The 26650-nt window shown below is 48.0% G+C and overlaps 1 protein-coding gene across 16 annotated transcripts in view; it reads left to right on the top strand.

The window, feature by feature from the left end:
* Window positions 1-26650, top strand: part of PRR5L (proline rich 5 like) — a 152095-nt gene that overhangs the window by 95514 nt on the left and 29931 nt on the right. For 14 of the 16 annotated variants that reach the window (XM_045039146.1, XM_045039145.1, XM_045039147.1 and 11 more), the window contains 3 exons: window positions 2398-2686; window positions 4019-4099; window positions 19148-19196. In XM_045039146.1, coding sequence (XP_044895081.1) covers window positions 2523-2686; window positions 4019-4099; window positions 19148-19196 — 294 coding nt within the window. In that variant the 5' untranslated portion in view covers window positions 2398-2522. Of the gene's footprint in view, window positions 1-2397; window positions 2687-4018; window positions 4100-17688; window positions 17816-19147; window positions 19197-26650 lie in introns of those variants that run through there. The other 2 variants (XM_045039150.1, XM_011286802.3) reach the window with 2 other exon arrangements.

Raw genomic sequence — 26650 nt, forward strand, 5'->3', positions numbered from 1 at the left:
AGCTGGTGGGAGAGGTGGCCTTGAGAATACGTCCGGGCTCAACCCTAACCCCTCGAGAAAAAAGTGACTCTAACCTTGGTGCCGTTTCCTCTGTCCTTTACTCCGACCGGCTCCCAAACTCATTTTAACTCAGTGATTTAGACTTTAGGTTCACTGGAGAATCAGAGACTGAAATGAAAGGAACAGAGGCTCTGAGGAAAGCAAGCTTTGGGCTCCAGCAGAAACAGGACCACGCTCGAGGGTCTCGGGTCTGCCATTCTGCTGGGCACACATCACACCATCTCATGTCGTCTCTCATCGGTCCTGTGCAGTTGGCACTGCTAACAGCTGTGGACTCTTGGACTCAGTGTGCCCAGGTCACACAGCTGGGGAGGGGCCCCGTTCAGACCCGAACCCGGGTTCACTCCAAAGCCATTGCCATTAGCCACAAAGTCATTAAGTCCTAGGAACTGCTCAGGGGACAGTATCCTTGAACCTAGTTCTGCAAGGTAGGGTAGATTTAGATAAGCATAGGGGAAGGCAAAGGAAGGGAATTCTGGGGAAGGGAAGCAGTAAATATAGTCAGAAGGTGGGGAGAGGGAGGAAGCATAGGCTGGAACCATGCCTACCGGTTTGTAAGCTCCACAGGGCAGCCACCACGTTGTCCAGAGCCACCATTATATCCCGGATACGTGAGTGAGTGGCTGTTGCATAGGGTGTGGTCAATAAATATTGATTGCTTAAAAATCGAACTGCCCTACAATCCAGCAGTTGCACTACCAGGTAATTACACAAGAAATACAAAAACACTAAGTCGAAGGGATACATGCACCTGTATGTTGATAGCAGCATTATTCACAGTAGCCAAACTATGGAAACACCCCAAGTGTCCGTCGACTGATGAATGGATAAAGCAAATATGGTGTATACATATATACAATGGACTATTATTCAGCCATAAAAAGGACAAAATCTTGCCATTTGCAATGACATGGATGGAGCTAGAGAGTATCATGCTAAGTGAAGTAAGTCAGAGAAGGACAAATACCGTATGATTTCACCTATATGGAATTTAAGAAAACAAACGAGCAAAGGAAAAAAAAGAGGGAAGCAAATCAAGAAACAGACCCTTCGCTACAGAGAACAAACTGATGGTTACCAGACGGGAGGTGGGTGAAGTAGGTGTTGGGGATTAAGAGTACACTTACTGGGGTGCCTGGGTGGCTCAGTCAGTGGATCGTCTCCTACTCTTGATTTCCACTCAGGTCATGATGTGAGTTCGAGCCCCACATCGGGCTCCACGCTGATGGTACAGAGCCTGCTTGGAATTCTCTCTGCCCCTCCCCCCTCCAAGATAAACAAATTAAAAAAAAAAAAGTATACACTTCCCATGATGAGTACCGGGTGTTGTATGGAAATATTAAATCAGTGTGTTGTACACCTGAATCCAATACAATGCTATAAGTTAATTAACTAGAATTAAAAGTTATTAAAAAATAAAATCAGGAAAGAAAATAAATATTGATTGTGTGTGTGAATACACAGATAGCTGTTTTCTCAATAGACCTTGAGCCTCTTGAGGGCAGGGATCACGTCTTAGAAATCTTTGGATGCTTTACAGCTCCCAGTGGTTAATAAATAATGAACACTCAGTAAATATGCTCTTACAGAATGAATGAATGAATGAATGAATGGCAGGTAAGGGATGGTGAGATGTGCCTGAGTGAGGAGGCATTGATACTTCGGAAAATACTGAGCAATACACATGGGCTGGCATGCCAAGGGCATATCATGGAAGGTCTTTAGTGCCAAGAGAAGGAGTTTTTGTGTTCTCCTTGAGGCACTTTTTTTTTTTATGTTTATTTATTTTTGAGAGAGACAGAGACAGAGTGTGAGTGGGGCAGGCGCAGAGAGAAAGGGAGACAGAATCCGGAGCAGGCTCCAGGCTCTGGGCAAGCTGTCAGCACAGAGCCTGACGCGGGGCTCAGACTCACAAACCACAAGATCATGACCTGAGCCAAAGTCGGATGCTCAACCGACTGAGCCACCCAGGCGCCCCCAGGCATTTTTGAAAAAGCCGTCTCTTTAATGCGCAATGTTGCAAGGTCTGCAGAAACCCAGCCAGTGCCCATGCTTTGGCATTTGTAGGCATTTAGAACCACATTCAAGCACAACTTAGAAATCACTTTTCTGTAGGATTGACTCAACCTGTTCCCATTGTTGCTGCCTTCCCACTTTGGGGTAACCAGACAGAGCCCCGTATAAATGCATGAGTGGGAGCGTGTAGGGTATAGATGTTATTTCAGGACACTGGAGTTGTTTTTAACGTAGCGCGGCCGGAAAATCCCGGCCAACCTCGTCTAAGAAATGTTCTGCCCGACGCGGGAGTTTTCAATAAAAGCTTCCCTCTCTTTTCAGGTGTGGGCTAAGTTTGTGGTTTTAAGAAAGCCTGAGGGCCGGAAGGCAGCCCTGGAAGAAGCCCCTGCCCGTGGGCTGTTGGAACCTTGTGGTGCAGAGGAGAAGCCGTCCCCTCCTCCGGACTTATGACCCGTGGCTTCGCGCCCAGTGTGCCCACCGCGTTCCACGAGATGGGCTCCTTCCGCAGGCCCCGGCCACGCTTCATGAGCTCCCCGGTGCTCAGCGATCTGCCCCGCTTCCAAGCCACGCGGCAGGCCCTGCAGCTGAGCTCCAGCTCGGCCTGGAACAGGTAACGGGGGCCGGTAGTCCTGGGGTGGAGGGCCAGGGGACTGGCTTAGCGTCTGCTCCTCCTGAGAGCCCTGCTTCAGAAGGTCGGCATTATGTATACAGGCACGTTTTCCTGTGGAGACCGTACCCGCTGGCCTTCCTTGTTTGGGTGGAGACGAGGTGGGCCACTGGGGGCCTCCGGGCTACCAGAGTCTGTTAGCCAGCCTGGGACAGTTGGGTTGGAATTTACAGTGACAGTTCATGCTCCTTAGTCACGCCCAAGACTGTTCGAGTACCCAGGGCTGGGGCCATGTAAGTCACCTATAACCTATTTGGGAAGATAAGACCTGTATCTGTGAAAAGCTAAGTGAGGGGTATAAACCAAGGACTAGCCGTACCTGTGAGCCACAGGTGGATGGGAAAGGAGACACTGCGCTTTTATGGGTGTCTGGCTGACTTTTTGTACACTAAGCATCGAGTAGCGACTGAATCAGCACTGTGTCTTGTGTTCCTGTGGGCTACTACTTTTCAAATCTAGCAGTTACTCTTTGGATGAATTAAATGCATCACTATTTTAAAGCATTCCTGAATTCTTTGTCCTTTGGTTCATTTTGGATTTTCTCAGTGAATGCACACCTCTTCTGATGGGGAAGAAGAGGGGGCTGTGAAACGTTCTGCTATGGATGGATCCATGTTCTTTAAAAAAGGCTTTGGATCCTTGATAAAGACAAGATTGTAATCTGCTCCTTGCTGAAATACCTGGCTGGAGTCTCAGGGCACCTGGAGTTAAGACTTAACTGTGGCTCCTCCAGGGACTAACCCCCTACACCTCACAGGAGGGGGAGTGGAAGGGGCAAGAGAGGCTGGCCTTGGTGAAACTCTTTCAAAGAAAAACTGTTTAAAGGCAAGGAATTAGCATTTCATATTAGCCCCAGGCATGGAGGCTGCCTTGTGAGGACAGGGACCTTCTAGGTGAAGGAACCCAGTTGGCTCCTGCTTGTAGCAAGCGCCATTTTGGATTCCTCCAGGCGCAGATCCTGAGAGCAGATCCCACCACCTGCCCTCGATCAGTGCTGTTTGCCATCAGGGCCACCAGCGAGGCAAGTGAGGAAGACCTGCCGGCCTTTGAGAGAGTGGAGGGAGAGGAGCTGCTTTGGGATCCTTTTGGCCTCGGTCTTTGTTTCTCTCCAAGGACCCTGGGAAGGAAATGATGGTTTCCAGGGATGGACAGTGGGCCATTTTTGTGCCATGTGCTTCCTGGCCCTTACACCTGCCTTTAGCTCAGAGCTGCTTGTTGAGTTTGCCCCAGGCAGGCAGATCCTCTAACCAGGGGTCATTTCTGTTTACCCTGTAGTGTGCAGACTGCCGTGATCAACGTCTTCAAAGGGGGTGGCTTGCAAAGCAACGAACTCTATGCACTGAATGAAAACATCAGGTACGTGGATGGCCAGGTCACGGACTATTCTCCCCTGGTGGGATTGAGCTGGGGCAGGGGGACTGTCCCCCATGGGGAGCCCTATCTTAAGGTTTGTGTCTGCTTGGTTCTTGTTGCTTCTGTTGACTTTGATGTGGCTCATGCGGCTATTAAGTTCTGAGACCCTTACCTGTCTAGACTTCTGATCCATAGATGGTTCATCCATTTATTCATGTATATAACATCTGTAAGGGGGGCAGAGGGTTGATACACAGGCAGATATCACATACTGTGTAAAGATGTATTGTGCCCTCCTTAACCATTTGGTGCCATTGTAGGCAAGATGGCCTCGTGGTTGGAACCAGACTGCTTGGGATTTTGTCACTCTTAACACTTCTGTTAAGACCTGGCCAAGTGACTTACCCACTTGGTATAAAGTGGTTTATACCCCTCACTTAGCTTTTCACAGATACAGGTCTGTGACTTAACACTTCTGGCCAAGTGACTTACCAACTTCTTTGTGCCTCAGTTTCCTCTTACATGAAACAGGGATGAGAAACATGCCTCCTTCCATAGGATTCTTTTTTTTTTTTAATGTTTTTATTTATTTTTGAGACAGAGAGAGACAGAACATAAGCAGGGGAGGGGCAGAAAGAGAGGGAGACACAGAATCCGAAGCAGGCTCCAGGCTCCGAGCTGTCAGCACAGAGCCTGACGCGGGACTTGAACTCACAGACTGTGAGATCATGACCTGAGCCGAAGTCGGATGCTTAACCGACTGAGCCACCCAGGTGCGCCCATAGGATTCTTAATGAAGGTTTAAATCAAGTTATTCTATAAATGACCTGTTAGAACAGGGTTGGAGCACACTGAGAACTGATAGCTCTTATTACTGTCCATGTTGTCGCTGTCATTACTGTTACGTCTTGGAGATACAGCCCTCAACAGGACGTGGTCCTTGAGGGGTTTATTGCCTTCCAGGATCTTCCCAGTAGAATAGTGTCAGCTTTTCATAAATGTATTCACTCGTTCAACAAATATTTGAGTGCCTCCTTATTGGCCAGGCACTGGAGAGACAACTTGGAGCAGAGATAGATGTGGACCCCGCTCTTCTGGCATTTATATCCAGTCAGGGAGATGATCGTTAGTCAACTAATCATACAAGTTAGATGTTAAAGAGCCGCTTTGACAGCTCCTGTGATGCAGCTGATGTGATGAAAGCATGTTAGCGTGACTTGCTCTTGCCAAGGAGTGGCGATGTCCTGCCGATGCTGTCTTCTGGAGGATCAGTGGGAATTAACGAGGTGAAGAGGGTTCCGGCTGGTGGGAACTGCAGGTGCAAAGGTCCTGTGGTGGCAGTGAGCAAGAAGCCAAAAGAAGGCCAACGTGCATAGAATACCAGAGGCTGGGGGGTGTGGTTGGGTTTGTGTCTTGGTGAAATGAGGGCAGAGAGGCAGGCAGGGCCCAGAGCACTAGGACCTCCTGGGGACAGGAGGTTGCACATCAGCTGTTTAATGCCCTCGTGTTCTTTCCTCACTGGTGTGTTAAGTGCAGAACATCAAGGCTAAAGCCCCAATCCTGGAGGGAGCAGAACAATAAACAAGACCATTATCTGAGTCCTGTTTACATTTAGTTAAGTCTTATTTTAAGGGTCAGTGAGGTGTTTTAAGAGCTCATTAAAACCTTTAGGGCTCCGAAATAAACCAGGGTGTGTTGAATTTCTACCCAGGAGCTTGAATTCCACCTAATAATTACACAAATAGGGAAGAGACAATAGAGCTTGTCTAGCCCAAGGCCTCCTTTTACAGAGGAGGAAACTGAGGCCCCACAAACTTGAGTGACAGGGGCAAAGCTAGGTCAGCCAACCTCTGGGTTGTAAGAAATCTATTTTACTCCAAGAACTAAGATCCTGGCCTCTCTGTGAGGGTTCTTGAGCTCACAGTGGAAGTAAAAATAAATAAAACAGTGACTCAGGAATGTGCTAATTGTTCCTCACTTTGGAAGACTGATCCTGAAATTGTACTTAAAATCTTTGTTTGTGGGCAGCTAGGAAAAGTACCGGCCACACCGATTCCACCAGCCCTTTCAGCCCAGGGGCTGCTAACTCAGACGCCTTCAGGTGCCAAGTGGGTGTTCTGAATGGGTGAGGTCGCCTGGGTGCATGGAGGTGAGAGGTCACCTTCTGATGAGAGGGGATTGCCCTGGCAGAACGCAGGGCCGGTGACATGTCAACCTATCTCTCAGACAGAATTTGAGATTTTTTTTTTGCATGAAACTTCCTGGCTTTTAAATGTTGATTAAATAACCCAAAGTTCCCCCAAACATTAGTTCAGGACAAACAAAACACATCTGTGGGCTGAATGTGACCAATAGGCTACCTATTGGCAAGATGAACCACAGCGTGCATCAGGTCATTGCTGATGGGGGCTGTTCTAGCACAAAGGCCGCGTGAGGGATGGACGTTCCAGGAAAAGCTCTGGGTACCTTTCACATACATCGGCCCGTTCAACTGTCCCCGCAACCCTGTGAGGCAACCATTGTTCTCATAGTTTATCCATAAAATTGTGGATAAGAAAAATCAAATGACTCGTCCAAGGTCACCCAGCTGTGTAAAGGGTGGAGGCAGGATCTGAACTCCTGGCTGACTCAGGCACCTGTATTAGTTTGCTCAGGCTGCCATAACAAATACTGCAGACTGGGGGTTTAATAATAGACATTTATTTCTCACTGTTCTGGAAGCTGGGAAGTCTCAGGTCAAGATGCCTGCAGGTTCGGCCCCTGGTGAGAGTCCAGTTCCTGGCCGCTGGCTCACCCCGTCCTTACAGGCCTCTCCTTCCTATTTAGCAGCCTCTCTGTGTTTCTTCTTATAAGGCCGCTAATCCCATCTTGAGGACCCCACGCTCATGACCGCATCGGAACCTGATGACCTCCCAGAGGCCCCATCTCCAAATATCATCACTGGGAGGGTAGGGCTTTAGGTTCTTTGTACCATATTGTAGAGTCCGAGAGGTTTTAGGCTGGAAGAAAGGTTAACCTGGCGGTCTTGGTGTTTCCTTCTGCATTCCTTTCGCGAGGCCCCTGGGACCCCATCTTTCATCATGCGCTCTGAGAGGCATAACACCCTCCCCCAAACTCCCTTCCAGTGTTGGGTCTAGTTCCCTATGTTTGGGGCAGTTTTCAGGCTGGTGAGAAGTACATGTAGTTGGGGTTTGACACTGATGGTCCAGATATGACCTGAGTCCAGAATAAGTCAAAACTGTCAAAAACCAGAGTTTGAGTTGCCGCTATTGTGTACCTTCTATTCTCTGGCCTCCTCTAGGATAGTGATTAAAATAGAGATGGGTTTTCACATCACACTCAGAGTTACATGACTGAGAATGTGAAACACATCCTGGGCGTATGTGTGACCTGGTCCCAAGTTGAGTAAAGTGAGCTGGCCTGGCACGTGTGCCCACATCTGCAAGTGCCTGCACAAAAATACATGCCACTGTCCCTTAGTTCAGCAATTAAAATGCCAAGAGGGGCATGCCACTCGCTGGTTACATTCAGGTAGACATTTGGGCTTTGATTTTTCCTTTTCTTTGCTCTTTTCGAAGACCTGTTCACAGAATAGGTCCATACACTCAACAGGGTTGAGGCATGACCGGTGGGGAGGGTGTATGTGAGGGTGGGGGAACAGGACAGTAGGCACGTAGAGAAGAGAATGTGGAAGGAGGGGAGACTAGTGATTCTCAAGCCCACTTTGCAATCAGTTGTGAAAGGTCTTTGTCCCAGAAGATCTGTGTGGGTCCAATAGAATTTGTGAACATGTTAAGAGGGTAGCGTCCCGATTCAGAGAGACTGGGGGTCAAGACTTAGACTAGCTGTGTGACGTTGGGCAAGTTACTTCATTTTTCTTGGTCTCTGTTTTTCCTTTTATAACATGAGGATAATAATAGTATCAACCTGATGGTGGTTTGGGGAGACTGAGATAATGGTACACACACCATTAGTCCAGGATCCAGTACATAAGAAACGTTAACCATTATTGGGGTGCCTGAGTCGGCTCAGGTCATTCATGATCCTCATGGTCTGTGAGTTCAAGCCCCATATCTGGGTCTGTGCTGACAGCTCAGAACCTGGAGCCTGCTTCGGATTTTGTATCTCCCTCCCTTTCTGCCCCTCCCCTGTTCACGCTCTGTCTCTCTCTGTCTCTCAAAAATAAACATTGAAAAAAAATGTTTTTTAATGTTAACCATTATTATATCTACTGTTGTGAGATTTTAGTAATAATGAAGTGATGAATGATGGGTGAGAGCAGAGGGGCAGTATGATGATTCATTGCATAAATGGAATTGTGTAGAGATTTCTCTAGCAATTTGGATGCGGGGAGCTCACTTTGAATGAGAGCAGTCCGGGACAGGCCCCTCCAAGAATGTGCTGGACTTGAAATTTGGGTGAGCCGGAGTTCCAACCAGGAGCCAGCTGTTTCTCCTTTCCTCAGAGACAAGAGTGAGAGGAAATGACTCCATTCTCCATTCTATTCAAGCCAAATGGTAATCAACTTTGATGGACTGTCCAAGTCCAGAAATCAGCTTCCTCAGGCCACCCTGGCCAGCCCTGGCCTTCTTTCTAATGGCGGAGTTAGTATGTACCCAGGAAATGTGAATTCATTTACACATTAGCCGATGCAAAGGATGACCAGGAAGATAGAGGCTTTATGTAACTAGGTTTTATAATGCAGTCAGTACAAACAGTTGGTCTTTCAGTTATCGAGAATGAATTCCAGTTTAAATTTTGACAGGTAGACTTTGGGGTAGTTACGGGGAAGAACTTTGGTAAGGATGGGCAAGTTCTAAAACACATTATTAGATCAAGAGTAAGATGTGGAGACCTTTTAAGAGCAAATTGATCAGGAATGTCCACACCTCAATAAAGCAGCAGTTTCCCAAATACGTCCAGGCATATGGTCATTCAGTATGAAGACTGTAAATCAGAGTTGCCTTAAAGCAGGCCTTGCATATTGTTACATCTCTAGAGGCAAGAAAATGACTGTTTAGAATAGACCTATTCTAGTGAGATCGCTGGTCATCACCGTCCACAATTCTGCCTGCCTTCAAATTCCATCTGCCCTGACTGGGGCTGGCCCTGAGTGTCCTGTTGGTTTCAATTTTCCGTGGGGCATTGATGTGGTTTTCTGTTTGTTTGCTTTTAAAGTTTACTTATTTGGGGGCGCCTGGGTGGCGCAGTCGGTTAAGCATCCGACTTCAGCCAGGTCACGATCTCGCAGTCTGTGAGTTCGAGCCCCGCGTCGGGCTCTGGGCTGATGGCTCAGAGCCTGGAGCCTGTTTCCGATTCTGTGTCTCCCCCTCTCTCTGCCCCTCCCCCGTTCATGCTCTGTCTCTCTCTCTGTCCCAAAAATAAATAAAGGTTGAAAAAAAAAATTAAAAATAAATAAATAAATAAATAAATAAATAAATAAATAAAGTTTACTTATTTGTTTTGAGAGAGAGCAAGCGTGAGTGAGGAGGGGCAGAGAGAGAGGGTGAGAAAGAATCCCAAGCAGGCTCCACACTGTCCGTATAGAGCCTGACTCGGGGCTCGAGCTCACGCACCGTGAGATCATGCCCTGAGCCAAAATCAAGACCGACTGAGCCACCCAGGTGCCCCCGTGTGGTTTTTAATACCCTCCCAGCTTCAATCCTGATGTGCTGCATTTTGGCAGTGGGGACGCGTCTGGGTCTGAGGCTTGGGTTCCCTGGGTTTTCCCAGGAACCAGACTGTCCAAACCTCTCTGACACAGGAGCACCCTCCTTCCTTTTCAGCCAACTGTTCTACGGATTGTGTGTGACTACGAAGAGTTAGAGAAGTATGAGAAACCTATGATTTACATTTGCTGGTTCTTAACGAGAACCTGTACAAGTAGATTCTTGAAAGTGCTTTCAGTTTTTGATTGGTGGGGGGTGTGTGTGGAGGGAGAGGCCACTGGTGCTTTTACTCATGTAGTCAGTGGATATTGGTGGATGCTGTACCGGATACTGGGCCAGGTTTGGAGGAAGCTATTGAAGTAGGTGGTTCTAGCTCTTGGGGAGCTTCCTGCAGAGTGAGTGGGGGGCCCTGTGTAGGTCGTGACCCTACTGTGTCTTCAGTGGGGTGTTAGCGGAATCCAGAGTGCCGGGGGAGGGCAGAGGATAGGCACGTAATTATTTGGGGGAAGGTGACACCTCAGTTGAAATCTGAAGGATGAGCAGGCAAGGGTGAGGTGGAAAGGGCAACTGAGGCCATGACCTCCTTGCCGTACTTCTGTCTCCATGGCCTCCCACCCTCTGCTTCTCCCCCCAGGAGGATTTTTTTTCTCTCTCTCTGCAGAAATGAATGCTCAGAGACAAGGGTTCCGGAAACCAGAGATGAGTTATCTGCAGCTGGCCTGAGGCAGGAAACTCACATTTTCCTTCTGTCTCCAACCACACTGCTTCTGTTCTTGTTGGGAGGGAGGCAGCATGGAGGAAACCCCAGAGATTTTCAAGGAAAGAGGAGGTTCCAAGAACCGTGCTTGATCTTTGATGGCTCTGAGTCGACAAGCCCTCCTTCTGAGTCATTTGGCTGCCCGAGTCCCCCCAAAGGGAACGCACCTCAGGTTTTCCCATCTCTGTGAGGGAGCCTGGTGACTGTGGCAGGACCCTCAACCCCGGGGAAGAGCTGGGAAGAGCTGGAAAAGGAGGAGACTTTGGCCGCGGCCCACAGGCTGGCAGAGTTTGAGGCGAGACTCCCTGAGGTGATGATAATAGCAGACATTTACGTAGTGTTTAGTATGTGCCAGGCTTGCTTCTGAGTGCTTTCACTGTGTCAGTTCTTCTAAAACTCGCCACACCTCTATGAGACGGGTACTGTATCCCTGTCTTGCGGATGAGGAAATAGAGGCACGGAGAAATGGGACGACTTGCCCAGAGTCGTACCGCTGGGATTTGAACCCGAGCCTCCCGTGTTCTTAAACTCCTAGTAAGTAGGCTGCAGGAGGCACACAGAGATGGCCTTGTCCAGATTTAGGCCTGACGTCCCAGGGCACAGAATCGTTACCACATCAGAGGCAAGCAGGGCGCTGTCTTCTGAGGGCCCTACTTTGGGAGGGCTTGAGGTGGAGTCTCTTTTCAGCCCAGGTGGCCCTGCCTGAGTGTGTGTTGTTTTTCTCTCTGCTCCGGTTGGTAAACACATTTGATTTTGGGGGAGGGAAGGGTAGCTAAAGGGAAGTGACAAATGGGAAGCCTCTGGGGCTGGCCCCATGTGGTGGTTGGTCTGCACAGTGTTTAGAAATGTGGATATCTCCCCTAAAAATCCAGGCCTCTCTGGAAAGTTCACATTGGGCAGCGCTGGATGTGCAGTCTGGCCTGGAACTGATCAGTTCCCCTCCAGGAGCCAAGGCCCGGCTGCTGGCTTTAGAGAAGCCCACTACAGCCCCCCGCTACTCATGCCCACTTGCTTCCCTCACCCACCTTGCCTACCTGCCCCTGTGAGCCTGTGGGGTGCCACGGACCGACTTTCAGGTTGGCCTCGCGTTGAGTGAGGATCTGTATACATGGCCCTGGGCAAGGTTCTGGGCGTCTGTCTCATCTAGCAGATGAGGATAAATTCCTACCACAGAGGCACTGGAGAATCAGCAGCCCTGTGTGTCAACTGCCTAGCAACGTGCGTGTGACATAATTAGGTCAACCTTTCCTCCATCTTTTTCACTGTCCCCAGTGCCACCCACTGGGGTGCAGGAAACTGAGATGTATGGGAGTCCTGGCATTTTACCTGAGTCATGGACGCCACTTCCAGTGGCCCCGATAGAACGGACCCAAGGAGGAAATGGGGCATTTCCATGTTAGTGCTTAAAGATGCCACTTCCTTGGGGTGCCTGGATGGCTCGGACAGTTAAGCATCTGACTTCAGCTCAGGTCACGATCTCACGGTTTGTGAGTTTGAGCCCGGCTTTGGGTGAGCTCGAGCCGCACTTCTCTCTCTCTCTCTCTGTCTCTCTCTCTCTGTCTCTCTCTTTCTCTCTCTCTCTCCCTCTCTGTCTCTGCCCCGTCTCTCATCTTCGGAGGATTTCACAGTCGGGTTGGCGGGACACTGATCAGCATAGCATCAGTAACCGAGTCTGCAGGTCCCCTGCTGTTCCTGGATCCTGAGGAAGTGGGGTTGGACCCCGCCAAGGGGCCAGGTTGGAGGGCCCAAGTATGTGGGGCAGCCCCTAATTGCCAAATGGCACAGAAACGTCGAACAACTCATCTGGCTGTCCTGACGCGTGCTGGTTAAACACGAGCCCCGTGGCATCTGTCTCCAAACTGCTTCGTCATCCCTTGGGATTTTGCTGCTTTGGTCTTTCCGCACGTGCAAGGGAGATCATGGCTCATACCCGAGGTGGTTTCTCTACATCCTTCGTGCCACTCCTGCGCTGCCTGTCACCCTGTGGTCCCCACGCCCCCCAACCAGCATCCAGCTCCGGCAGGGCCTTGTTTACTTTCGAGTCCACAGAAGTGGGAAGTTGACAAGACGGTGAGGGGCGAGATGGCGAGTCTGTGTAATAACAGGAAATCTTGTCATCTGGGGTGGTGTCTCGCCCAGTCAGCCTGGGAGGGAGAAGGGGTGAGATAATACAGACCAGTGAGTGGTTCCCCATTTTTTTCCCTATTGTGGCCTTTTTGGCTTCTGACTGAACTTCATGCTCTGTTTCGCTTTGGGGCCGGGTCCACGTAAGCATTCCTTTGCCATTACTCCTGGGGCGCATTACTCCTGAGGCCCCACTTCCTTCTTCTGACTCCGTGGCTGCAGCTGCCACTAGGGGTGGTGGTGGTTAGCTCAGGATTCGGTTTCCACACGAAACCTGGCATGGAGGCCCCGTACGTGAGCTGAGATGTTACTTCCATCTTCGTCACAGCCACATTTCCCCCCAAGTGTGGCCCCATCCTCTGCCTTTACCCTTAAATCAGTGAGGTCTGGCCCTAGTGTCCAGCCCCCTTCATGAGTCTCACCTGGGTCCTTAATGTCAGGTCTGGGAAATGCTGGCCCGGCTGTCCTTTTAAGAAGATGCTGGAGGGGCGCCTGGGTGGCGCAGTCGGTTAAGCGTCAGACTTCAGCCAGGTCACGATCTCACGGTCCGTGAGTTCGAGCCCCGCGTCAGGCTCTGGGCTGATGGCTCAGAGCCTGGAGCCTGTTTCCGATTCTGTGTCTCCCTCTCTCTCTGCCCCTCCCCCGTTCATGCTCTGTCTCTCTCTCTGTCCCAAAAATAAATAAATGTTGAAAAAAAAATTAAAGAAGATGCTGGAGCTCCTGGGTGGCTCAGTCGGTTGAGCATCCAACTCTTTGATTTCAGCTCAGGTCATGATCCCAGGGTCATGCGATCAAGCCCCATGTCAGGCTCTGTGGTGAGCGTAGAACCTGCTTGACATTCTCTCTCTCTCTCTCTCTCTCTCTCTCTCTCTCTCTCTCCCTTTCCCTTCCTCCCTCCCTTCTTCTGCCCCCTCTCTTGCTCATGCATGCACTTTCTCTCTCTTTAAAAAAAAAAAAGATGCCAAGAAGCAGTGAAATTGAGTCCTTGGGAGTGTGGGCTTCAGGGTCTGCAGCCCTGGGTAGCATGCACCTGCTGAGTCTTGCGTGTGCCAGGCTTCTTCCGGGAACTAACTGGTCTAGGATGAACTCCCTTAACCCTTACGCTATCTGCGGAGTAGGCATCCTCATTACGCCTGAACTCCAGCTGGGGAGCAGATACAAGGGACTAACCTGGGACATTGACTTGCAAAGGTTATTGCTGACAACAGTTTTCAGGCCCAGGAGCTGCCTCTTGGTCCTCACACTCCGTGAGGCTCCTCCCATCTCCGTCCTGTGCTTGCTGCACACCCTCCTGAGTGACCTCTGAGCATTGGTTTCCTTAAAAAGTGGAGCTGTCACTACAACCGTATGGCTTTGTTTCTAGCTTACAGGAGGAAACACATGTTGTGTATGTTGTGGAAAACAGTGCCTGGCACCCAGTAAGTGCTTAGTGAAACTTCAACCGGGGGATGAAGTTTCCATCCCAAGAGCAGTTTATTTCTTCTTCCTTATTTATTTGCTGCAATAAGTCCCTACTTTCCTGTCTTCAGGGAAAACACCCTAGGAAAGGGTGGAAAAAGTGGAAGGGGGATGCTGGATTCTTGGCCCCCGTGCCTGAGACAGAGCACGCATCATCGTAAGGATTGGAGATCAGAGATTTCCTGTCTTTTGCATCTAGGGAACCACAAACCATAGGCTCGTTAATTCTGTTGTCTTCCTCCTGCTTTGCTCTTCTCTCTCATGCTTCACAGACTAAACTGGCAAAGTTGGTGAGGAAGTTACAGGGTGAGTTGTTTTTCTGTGAATGTAGGTCCGCATACCTCTAATGCCTTGATACTTACACTCTCCATTTTTGGAGACGTTGGTGCACCTGGTGCCTCCTGAGACCGTGGCCCCGGTGAGAAGAAATCACTGTCCGAGCCCTGCCTATCCCTTCTCTTAGCGTCTAGTCTAGCACCGTGGCTGGCACACCGCAGGTGTTCAGGAAATGGTTGTGATTCAGTGAATGAATTCATGGATCTCTCTTCTCTTATCAGTCACTCTGGAGGGAAGCGACTGCCGAGTTCCCCCTGGGGATCGTGTATCATGACAGAGGGGTGGAAAATCCCTCTTTCTCTCAGTTCAGCTAAGATCATGTTTTTCAGAAGTACTCGTTCCTTGTAAACCCAGTGCAAGCAGAATAAACACCGAGTAGAGAAACAGGTTGGAGATTTTGTGGTATGACTCAGCGGCAGTCTGCTCTCCGATGGCTGGGCCAGCTCTGGCCTTTCCTCCCCGCTTTTCTCTCTGAGTTGAATTCTCAGGCTGCCAGGCTGAGGAGGGTTTGCGTTGGCAGGTTCTCTGCTTGTGGGGTTCTCCGTTCCCTAGGACTGCCTGCTTCCTGACATCACGCCCTTGATGGGAACTCACTCCCAGAATTCCTTCTCAGCTGCATCTCATGGTAACCTTGGGGGTGGTTCTTGTTAATTACAAATTTTTAAAAATTTAAAGTTTAGGGGCGCCTGGGTGGCGCAGTCGGCTAAGCGTCCGACTTCAGCCAGGTCACGATCTCGCGGTCCGTGAGTTCGAGCCCCACGTCAGGCTCTGGGCTGATGGCTCAGAGCCTGGAGCCTGCTTCCGATTCTGTGTCTCCCTCTCTCTCTGCCCCTCCCCCGTTCATGCTCTGTCTCTCTCTGTCCCAAAAATAAATAAACGTTGAAAAAAAATTAAAAAAAAATTTAAATTTAAAAATTTAAAAATTAAATTTTAAAAATTTAATAGGACTTTGTTCACAGGGTACGAAACATTTATATAGTGAGTTGTACCTTGAAGAATCTCCCTCTCCTGTACCCCAGAAACCCAGTTCTCATTCAAGCCCCCACAAAGATAATTATTATAACAGCAATTTAGTGGACTTTCTCCCAGACCTTCCTTAGGCATATGTAAGGAACATCGATATGGAAAAGCAACTGGGGATATTCAACAGTTCATAGGAGGTCCACAGACTGGGTTGATCTGTAGGAGAATATCCCCTAACTTCAGGGAATAAAGTTTGCTAAAGTGTTTTGTTGCCCCACCAAATTTCCAGCAACAACTTCTGCTTCCTCCGTGTCCTTACTTGGGGAGAGGGAGAAGAGGAGACCAAACCCAGTATTTATATATAATCCTGTATGTAATTTTTTAAATGCATACACACTTCATGGTTTAAAAATCAAGGTGCTATTTTAGTTCAAAGGGCCTGTTGGAAACCAGATCACATCGCTCTTGCAGAACAGCAAGTGAAGAGAGCAGATTTGACAACTGAGTTCATTGGTATTCTGTAAATAAAAATATATATATATATATATATTCTTCCTTTTCTCTTATCTTTTCACAAGGTAGCGTATTATACACACTATTCTGTATCCTGCATTTAAAAAATTTTTTTTTACATTTATTTATTTTTGGTAGAGAGAAACAGAGCACAAGTGGGGGAGGGGCAGAGAGAGAAGGAGACACAGAATCCGAGGCAGGCTCCAGGCTCCAAGCTGTCAGCACAGAGCCCAATGTGGGGCTCGAACTCCCAAACCGCAAGATCATGACCTGAGCCAAAGTCGGAAGCTTAACCGACTGAGCCACCCAGGCACCCCTGCATCCTGCATTTTTTAAAAATTGATTTTTGTATCGTTAGAGTTCTTCCCTCTCTCTGTCTCTAACAATTGCATAAAATTCCATTGTATGAATGAACCACAATTTTTTATGAGCACTATTGGTGCCCATTTTTATTGATTCTTGTATTTTCCTGCAGCAAAAACTCTGTACACATATGCAGTGACCTTGTGTAATGCATAGCATGCCCAGAAGTCCGACAGGTTTTGTAAGGGACAGAGCAACTTACTGACACGCCTACCCGGGATAACAGAATGTTGGCTTCAGTGATCCGATGGGGTCAGTTCTGTTCGGCTAAGTCTAACAATAATACCTAGCGGACAGGGTTTTAAACTCAGGATAGATGAAAGGACAAGTGTCTCATTCTCTTACCATACCTGGTTATAACTGGTCCATGGTGCTTTAAGTATATAAAGTGGGTTGTTGTGCACATTCCTGTGCTGTTTCCCTCTCGGTAAAGGACTGAGGATCGCCCTCATCAGTGTGCGGGAAGCAGCTCTCTGTGCTCTATGGCTTGTTCCCATCTATCACCCTCCCATCGCTCCTGGTGCGGCTGCTCGTAGCTTCAGTCCTTTCTTCTGTGCCTCTGTGCCTTTGTCTTGGTGGTTATGTCAGGTTCACTCCTTAACCTCCGCTCCTTTATCAGCTGATTTCTACCCCACGCTTTGTGTTCCCTTAACGCTCTGCAGAATTCTGGCTGTGGCCATGGCTTGCTGCAGCCCTCGCCTTACCATAAGGTGCTGTATCTCCCCCTCACTGGAGGCCCCAGCCTTTCTGCATGTCCTGATAGGTAGGGGAAGATACTTCTTGGATTCCTCACTTGGGTAACATCAGGATGCACTCAGAGTGCCATTGTGAAATGTCCCTGGGCAGTCATCGCCTGTTTAACCATGTCTAGCCTCCATTAACAACCGTTACATTTGCATAGGTCCCTCCTCCAACGTGCTCCAGTAGGGTTTTCCATGGTTGTTGACCTTGAAGGACTACCCTTACCCCTGACCTCTTTCTCCTTCCATTTTACCCAAAGCATCTTCATGAGCACAGAGTTTCCCAGCACAGATTCCTCAGAACGCCAACTCCATAGCGTATTATTTGGTCTCAGAGCCGTGTCAGCCCCTCAGCATTATGGGTACCTGAGATGTGTGTGGGAAACTTCGTTTGAAGTAGCCCATTATTAGGACTTGGTTTTCTAAGTCCTTTTGAGGAAGCCTGGCTTCTTCACCTATGGTTTTGAGGCTTCCCAGTGGCCATGAAGACTTCCCAGTGGCCAGCAGTCAGAAGCAGCCTCTCTGACTCTTCCTGTTTGAGAGCCCCCATCTGGGGCTGCCCACCAGGTTTCTGTTTTCTGTCTGAGAGACACATCTAGCCTCCAAGAGCAGCGACGAGCAACCTGCCCTCAGCCTCCTGACTGATGACATTTCCCCTGTTTCTGTCAGACCTGCCCACCATCTGGGAGAGCTCCTGGGTTGTGTTGGTGGGGCAGCCTTCCAGGAGACTGCCATTAAATTGGATCTCAAGATGCGGTATCCACACAGGCACATTGTCTGTCTTGGGAAAAAGAAGGTATTTTCCGTGTGCAACCCGTGTTTGCAGCTTTCCAGGGCTCTTTCTGGTGTGAGAATTGAGATCATGGGTGTCTCTTTCTCTTTTTTGATCCCGTTGCATCGATGATCTGCACATAATGATACCTCACTGTCACTTCCTGTTTCTCCAGGACACGGAGGACATGTGGGAACACATTTGGGGGGCGGGGGAGTTGATATCCAGCGGGGGTTGTCAGAAGGCTGAGCCTTTGCTCCTTAATGACCGTGGCTGGTGGGGTGAAACAATTTGAAGTCAATGAGGAGTGTATCCTCTAGGGAGCACGTTGGATCCGGAAAGCTAGTTACTCATGTTTTTAGATTCATTGCCTTATTTGGATCAAGTTAAAGAAAGATCAGTAGGGCAGTCCCATGATTTGTCACAAGGAGATGGGGACCTGGTGCCAACACCTCTATTTTTAAAATTCTTTTTTTAGCTCTAAAGACTCTTTGAAATTATCCTGCGAGTGTATTTATTAACACACTATCGATCCATACCACCGAGACCTCATCTGTCTTGGTTGTTCACTTCCGTCCACCTGGTGCTGGCCCAGTGTCTGGCACGTCAAGGGAAGCTCAATAAACTGGATCAATAAAATCTGTTTTCCCTGTTGTAGCCCCCTTTGAACGACTGCCTCAGTCACTTGGGGGGGGAGGTGGTAAGACCATCCAAACTATGGCACCATGTTGAATGTCTCTGATGGATTTGGAGGAGAGACAGAGTGGGATTATGGGGAAAGATGTTGAATTTGCAGAAGGCCTGGGTTTGTATCTTCACTCTGCCACTGGGGGCCTCTCTGAGCCTCTGTTTCTTTACTTATACTGGAGGATAATAATTGCCCTCCTCTCACACATACTTTACAGTTCTTCAATCCTTGGCTGAAGAATGCATGAAAAATATGTTTTAAACCATAAAGTCTACAAATATGGAAGATTACAAAATTATGGTCTTTCTCTCTTTCCTTTTCTTTCTTTTTTTTTTTTTTTTTTTTTTTTTTTTGCTTCCCATGAAGCCAGAGTCCCCTAGCTTGCTTCTACCAACTCTATTAGAATTAGAATCTCCCGCGACTGCCCTCTGGTGATGGTTGTCTTTGTAGAGTGAACTAAGGAACAGATACCCTTTTAGGACTTCCATTGCCTGAATCCCATAATAACTTTGGTGCAGAGGTATTATTAGAGCCTAGCACACTCCTTTCTTAGACCTGGCCTTGGCCCCTATGCCACTGGGGAGCACTCTATCGTTGTATGTGTCTGTGAGTTAGGCACCGGGAGCTCTACTATCATGGGCTGCTTGATGGTGTTTCTCTCTCCCCAGGAGGCTGCTGAAGAGTGAACTTGGATCATTCATTACAGACTATTTCCAGGTAAGTTGTGTGAGTCTGAGTATCTGTCATTATAGTGCACATGGATACATGCATCTAAAGGGATGGTCAATACCATACACCTGGGCATTCCTTCAACATCCAAGATTACATATGCCGAGTCCCTGATAATGCAAGGGCCAGTGTGGTCCCTGCTTTTATGGAGATTACAGTCTTGGGCAGTGGTTCTCAGGCTTCTTGGTCATCCTTACACTCTTAAAAATGATCGGTTATTTGGGTTATCTCTGTCTTCACCGTATTGGAAACTGAACCTGAGAAACTTAAAAATATTTAAGTCATTTAAATAATAAACCTATTACATGTTAGTCTAAATAGCATTTTAGTGAAAAATAACTTTTCAGAATAAAAAAAAATAGAAGAGAGGCATTATTTTACATTTGCAAATCTCTGTACCATCTGGCTTCATAGAAGATAGCCGGATGGATCCTCCTGTCTGTTTCCCATTCAGTCTGTTGTGACATTGCGCATCATGCGGTCTCTGGAAACCTGCACGGTACACTGATGGAAGATGCAAGGAAAAGGGTAAATTGTGGCTTAGTGTCATTAAGGAACTAGTTTTGACCCTGTGGTAAAGATCTGGGGATATGGGACCTCAGACCACACTGTGGGAACTGCTCCTCTAGCAACATTCCCTCTCACCCCCCGGGGATGGCATCTAATTCCGTGTAACGGTATGTACCCTTCAGCCAAGTGACTTCTTGTCGCTAAGCCTCCTAGTCTGTTCTGTTAAAGATGATTGGATCCGGCGATCTGACACCCCTCCTGCCCAAACACTCTTGTTATGAGGCTAATGAACTCAAGGTTCCTGACTCCCTTAGAGGATGGTTTATTTTTCTTCTTCATTTTTTCTTTATTCATTTTGAGAGTGAGAGTGTTGTGTGTGCATGAGCAGGGGAAGGGCAGAGAGAGAGGGAGAGAGAGAATCCCGAGGAGGCTCCGTGCTGTCAGCGCAGAGCCTGACCTGCGGCTTGAACTCATGAACTGTGAGATGCTAACCTGAGCTGAAATCAAGAGTCAGAAGCTTAAACAATTGAGCCACCCAGACGCCCCTCAGAGGATAGTTTCTAATCGACTGACACAAGTTGTTTTCCTGACTCCACCCACAGGCATGTGGGAGAGGGCATGGGGACGTTTGTTTGACAGTGAGTAATTGACTGAGTGATACTTTAGTGAAGTCAGAGTTACTACTTTTCCCGGCTCATTAGCTGAGTAGGTCTTGGGCAAGATGCCTCATTTTCCCCATCTGTAAAATGGGAACAAAAACATGACCTACCTTAGAGGTCGTTGTTGGTTTACGTGAAATAACACATGCAAAGCATTCAGCGCATAGTGTGGGTGTTGGGTGGGGGACAGAGTAGGGGAGTGGTCAAGATCGTGGCCTCTAAAGCCAGACTACCTGAGTTTAGTGCCCAGCATAGCCCATTACCACCTGTGTGATCTTGAGCAAGTTGCTTTACCTCTGTGTGTTTTAGTTTTCTGTTCTATAAAACCAGGGGTGTTAGGACCTAACCTTATAAGATTGTCGTGAAGACTAAATAAAGTGTTATTTGTCAAGTGCTCAGAACAGTGACTAGCACAGAGGAAGACAGAGTAACGCGGTTATTAAACTTAACTGTATGCGTATTTGTTATTCTAAAGTGTCGTCCAACCCTTTTAATGGGAAATTAACATAAAAATACCTAACATCTTGGTTTCAGGTTGGTGGTGCTATTCTATACCCACGGAGAACATACTTTTATTTAAGACAGGTTAAAGAATTTTTAGATCTTAAAAACAATACTGACATTCTTTTTTTTTCTTCCTTACCAACATTCGGGAAGCTTAAATTTTTATGTGCACTTTTAAAGAATGACAGATGTTAGTCCTTTAACACACACACACACACACACACACACACACACACAGAGCAGAGAATGGCCACTATAAATATGGACAAAGCAAGACCCAACAGCAGCCTGGAATTCTATCGGGTCAGATGTCTCAGCTGCTTGAAAGAAAAAGCCCCTGTCCAGGGAGAGACAAACATAAAGATTAAGAAAGAGGTAATTAGTTACAAATGTGAATCATCTCAGTTGCCCTTGACTCAAAGGTCAGCCTTGTCCTCAGTCTCTTCTCTTGCTGTCTGTACTGATTGATTTTTAAATCCAACTACAGAGAAGTGGTTTTTCAATTGGTCCTGAAGAAACCTGCCAGGCCGGCAGCCTTCCTCGCTGACATTTAAAGTAGACAGAGTTTGGTGTGGTTTCAATCGGGTTTTAAATGTCAGTTGTCTTTTGGCACGGGGGGCTACCCCTAGGATGGGTGGGGAAGGGCACTTGGGTGGGGACTTGTTTATCTGGGAAGCCCTGAGGTTTGGGGGGGTCGGTTAATGCTGCTTACAAAGTACGCCAGCCACTTAACTAATAACCACATGTCATTTTCCATCGAGAGCTTAATCAGAGAAACGGCTTGGTGAATATTGAGTCTCTTTCTGGGGGTGTGGGGTGGGAACTGGTTTTCACAGTTTTGAATCTGGGATTTTCCTTAGTACTAGACTGGAGAGAAAGCTATCCTGGACGCTGTTTATTTAAATGTAGGTTTTAAGTTTCCTGTAGGTGCAGAGCCCTTTAAAAAAAAAAAAAAAAGGTGTTTGGCTCCCCAGTGCCTGGAAAGTACCTGGAACATAAGAGATGCCCAGTGAAGTTTCTTGGGAGAGAGGGAGAGGGAGGGGTTGTCTACCACAGATACAGGAGATGATATTAGGTGGTATGCACAATGACGTTAAGTAATACTGGTCTTCGTGGCTAGAATGTATTTTCCTTTCTTTTCCTTTCATGCTTTGGATTGTGCCCAGGGAGAGTCTCGCTTTGCGCCACTGTATCTTTGATGCTCCTGCAGGACTTGGCGATCTCCCTTGTTTCAGAAAGAGAGAGCATGCCTCGAACTTAGTGTCTTCAGCTAGGAACACTGATTAGGATTTCATAAAATTTTTTTTCTTTGCCTCGAGTTGATGGTTGAGTTACATTCTGTTTATGGCAAATGATGTTGCTATAGTTTCATTTTTTAAACATATTTATGTTTTAAAAAGTGGACTGATTTAAGAAAAATAGTATGCAAAGAATAACAGTTTAGGGGATCCTGGCGATGGCCAGATGGTGAAGGTGGTTCAAGAGAGAGTCAGGTTTAGAAAGCCCAATGCTGGGCACTGCTTGAAGGTGGGCTGGTTCCAAAGCCATGCAAGGAAGAACTGTCCATGAAGGAGGATGGGAGGGAGGAGGGAGGTCCAGGAGGGAGGGCTATAGAGGCCAGCCTTCACATTCAACTAGCAGACGTACTGTGAAGAAGGAAAAGTCTGAATGGGCTCCAGAAAGAACACGCCTCCAGCAAGGAGGAAGGAGGAAGTCCATGGACAAATAAGGAACAGAACATGAGGGTGGAGGTGAGACCCCAAAGCCATGGATGTGGCTGTTGGAGAGGACAATGAATGGGCTCTTTGGGCTCTGGGCTTTTCTGTGTGATATGAAGGATCGGGTGCCCCCTCCCTGCCATCTGCATTTAGCGATGAACTCACATCTCCTGGGACCCAGAGAGATCTCTTCTGGGTTGGGTTGGGTCTCATCTCTCCAACCCAGAGATCTCTACTTGCAGAACCTTCTCTGTGGCTCTGCTTTTGAAGGTGAGCATTCTCAATTTGTAGCTTCAAGGAAAGATTCACTGAAGGGTATCTTCGGTCAGGAATAATGAAAATGACCTGAGGTGAAGGCAGAGGGGAAGCAGGTGGGAAAAGAGTGCTTATCTTGTGTCTGCACACAGAGAAGACAGGCCATTTGATCCACAGAAGCATAGAAAGATTTCCATAAGAAACTGGCGGGACAAAATCTGACATTTCCAGTGTTGAATTTTCTCTTTCCTTCTGTTTTGGGCCTGGAAGGAAAGCTGGGGTTTCCCAGGGGAACTCTATCATAGAGACAGCTCTGTGGGATAACTGTTTCCTTAGAACTTTGGAAATGATGATCGGAAGTGCTCTACATTTTTCTATCACCTAATTAATGGTTAACCACGTCGGTGGTGCAGGGCATGGGGATCGGGGGGGGGGGGGGGGGGGAGGAGTGGCTGCAGATAGAATATTCTATGCTCCTGTATCTGCTGGCTGTGTTGTGTTTGTTGCAAGTTTTTACCCCAAGCCCGGAAAGTTAAATTCCCTTTGGTGAAACTAGAGTTTTGCTTGATACAGAAACTCAGTTTCTAGTCAGTAGCTCTGAACAAGATAGTACCTAGGAAAAGGGGAAATTTAGTCACCCCAGTGCCCAAAGGCCACAGATGGCCTGGTAGTGTTTGATCTAAATACTTCCATTACTGCTCATGTCTTGTGAGAGCCCCAGGAGGCCAGTCCCTCTTAGCTCATCATTATCAGGGAAGATTCATTAAGGGCTTATGGCACAGGGCAGAACCAAAGGAGGAGACCCATGGAAGTGTCATGGTCACCGTGGAGTTTGACATTGAAGACAGAGCAGGGATGTGGATACCTCTATGCAGGTACCACACAGGGTAGTGTTACCTGAAAACCTGAGTGGATGGTAAAGGCTTACAAACAGGCCCAGGATAAGTATACTTTGTAGGGACAAAGCTGGGTGGGACTTGTAAGAATCCACAGATTCTTCCTGGGTGGAGAGATGATAAAGATTGGGGAAAATCACTTTCATGTGATTTTTTTTTTTCCAAACCCAAATTGACTAGAGGCAAAAAGTTTCAGCTCCTCTTTGGTCAGCCTGGGAGGTCTTCCCAAACACATGGGGTTCCCCAAAAGGAAAGGGGTGATTAGGTGGATGGAGGGGAGCAAGAGATGGGGCTTTGAACAAGTGGGCTGAGCTCCAGCAAAAAGATAAGGGGAGAAGATGACACCCTTAGGGGAGAAGATGGTTGCGAGGTTACGTTTTGGATTTGGCCAGTACTTGGAAGAAAGCCCTTGTGGAGTCTGTAAACTTGGGAGTGGCTCAGAAACTTTGCTTGGGCACTGTGAGGGGAGGGAATGGGGTGGTGCCAGTCTGGGGGCTGCAAGAAGGACCCCTGGATGTCCCAGGCTGCACTGTGTGGGGCTGCCCGCCAGCCAGCCGCGTTCCCTGTCAGCAGCTCCGCCATGCTTAATCTCCTCGGCGATTGCCTGGAATCTGTGCAATTATTTGAATATTTTTATTGTACTTTCTCTCACGTTTTATGAGGATAAGTGGGAAAATGGGCCTTGAAGTTGATAACCATAGGTCTTAATATAATTGAGATAAAGATGAAAATCCGCAGGCATGCTGCAATGGCGGATCTTTAGCCTCATTGGACGTGGGTGATTGCACATTCTATTGTTAAATAGTAGGTACACGTAAGTACAAAATGCTGAAAATCTATCACCCGAAGATGAGCTCCGAAGGTGAGGTGTAATTAGGGGTTTTATAATCCTTCTTAGCTCTGTGGGAACAGAACTCCGAACATCATGTAAGTGTCTTGTTCCACACGAATACGTGTTTTCAGGAACCCACTATGGGTGAAATTGGGTGATTTCCTATAGAGCAGGCAGGGAATGGCAGCAGCCAGGTTTAAGGCACCAGTGAAGGAAGGTTGGAAGGCAGAGGTAGATGCTAGAAATGCACATGTGTTCCGATGAGTGCAAACATTCAGCAGTTCAGTGGCCATGAGGGGTAAAGACTGAGTTGGAAGGGCTGAGAAATATTTGTTAGGCATGGAAAGCACCAGGGCAACTGTCTCTGAGGCTGCTTAAGAGCTATATGGAGGGGACGCCTGGGTGGCTCAGTCAGTTAAGCGTCTGACTTTGGTTCAGGTCATGATCTCATGGTCAGTGAGTTCGAGCCCTGTGTCAGGCTCTGTACTGACAGCCCAGAGCCTGGAGGCTGCTTCGGACTCTGTGTCTCCTTCTCTTTCTCTCTGTCCCTCTTCCACTCACACTCTGTCTCTGTCTCTCTCTCTCAAAAATAAGTAAATGTTGTTGTTGTTGTTGTTGTTGTTTTTAAAAAAAGGGGTTATATGGAGGACAAAAACATCCATAGTCACGACGGTGAACGTTATCATGCATTTATGCACCAGCCACTCTTTAAAGCTGATGGTTCTCGAAGTGTGGTCCCCGGACCAGCATCTTCCGCACCACCTGAGAGCGCGTTGCCAAGGCAGATTTTCAGGCCCCGCCTCGGACTCACAGAATCAGACACTGGGGATGGGGCCCAGAACTCTGTGATTCTGATACCTAATCAAGTCTGAGAAAATGCTGGAAGCATTCTCCCTGTGCCAAGTCACTTATTCCTCCTGACAGCTGATGAGAAAGATTTTGTTATTACTGTTCTGCAGATACTATGACTGCAGCTCTCAGAAGGGAGGTTATCCAAGATCGCACAGCTGGTAAAATGTAGAGCAAGTGTCAGGCTCAGGCCCTCTGGCCATGGAAGAAAAATCTTCTGGATTATACTCTAAATGTTAAAATGCCCGTAAGGCATTCCCTGAAAAACTCCACGGAAGAGAAATTTCAGTGTTTTTACATTTTATTTATTTATTTTTGGTGTCCAGAGAAACAGACAGGGACTGTTTTCCAGCTTCCTTTAAGATGACTTTTTTTTTTTCAACGTTTATTTATTTTTTTGGGACAGAGAGAGACAGAGCATGAACGGGGGAGGGGCAGAGAGAGAGGGAGACACAGAATCGGAAGCAGGCTCCAGGCTCTGAGCCATCAGCCCAGAGCCCGACGCGGGGCTCGAACTCACGGACCGCGAGATCGTGACCTGGCTGAAGTCGGACGCTTAACCGACTGCGCCACCCAGGCGCCCCAAGATGACTTTTTTAAAAGCCCAAATTCACCCTCTACCACTGAAATGGTGCTGAATGAAGGATTCGCATATGTAGCAAGTTTTTCATCTTTTTCACACTCCCTTCTGGGGATTTCTGTCTGGTCTCATTACACTGCCACATCCCCTCCCCGCCCCCATCCACACACCAGGACTGGTTTATTAGGAACTCTCTGGGCTTGGGGACGAGTCGTGTTTATAAGGCTTTTTGTTGCTTATCTAGGAAGGCATCCAGGTTCACAGGAAATGCAGACATCCTTAGATATGATGGCTGTACTTTCAAAGCTGCAGGGGGGAAAAAAGGAGGTGGCCCATAGTTTCCATCCCTGGCTTAGTGCCAGTGCCAGGAACCTTTGTGGATCTTGATATCACTGGAAACATGCCTGGGTTAGAAAAGAATTGTTGGCTAAGAAGAGTTCTCCGTGGGCAGAGTGGCATGCTTCTAGATGCCTCCGGGGTAGGAAAGAATGTCTCATTTGGGAATGGAACCCACCTAGGAGCCACGTGTGAGCCTTGCTGGACAGTGAGTGTGTGTGGATAGCGGAGAGGGAGGCCCTGAGGAAGTACTTCGGGGGAGGCAGAATTTGGGAAGCTGGTAGCAGGGTTGGGCAGCGGAAA

The sequence above is a fragment of the Felis catus genome, chromosome D1 (genome assembly GCF_018350175.1).
Source record: "Felis catus isolate Fca126 chromosome D1, F.catus_Fca126_mat1.0, whole genome shotgun sequence".
Classification (NCBI taxonomy): Eukaryota; Metazoa; Chordata; class Mammalia; order Carnivora; family Felidae; genus Felis; species Felis catus.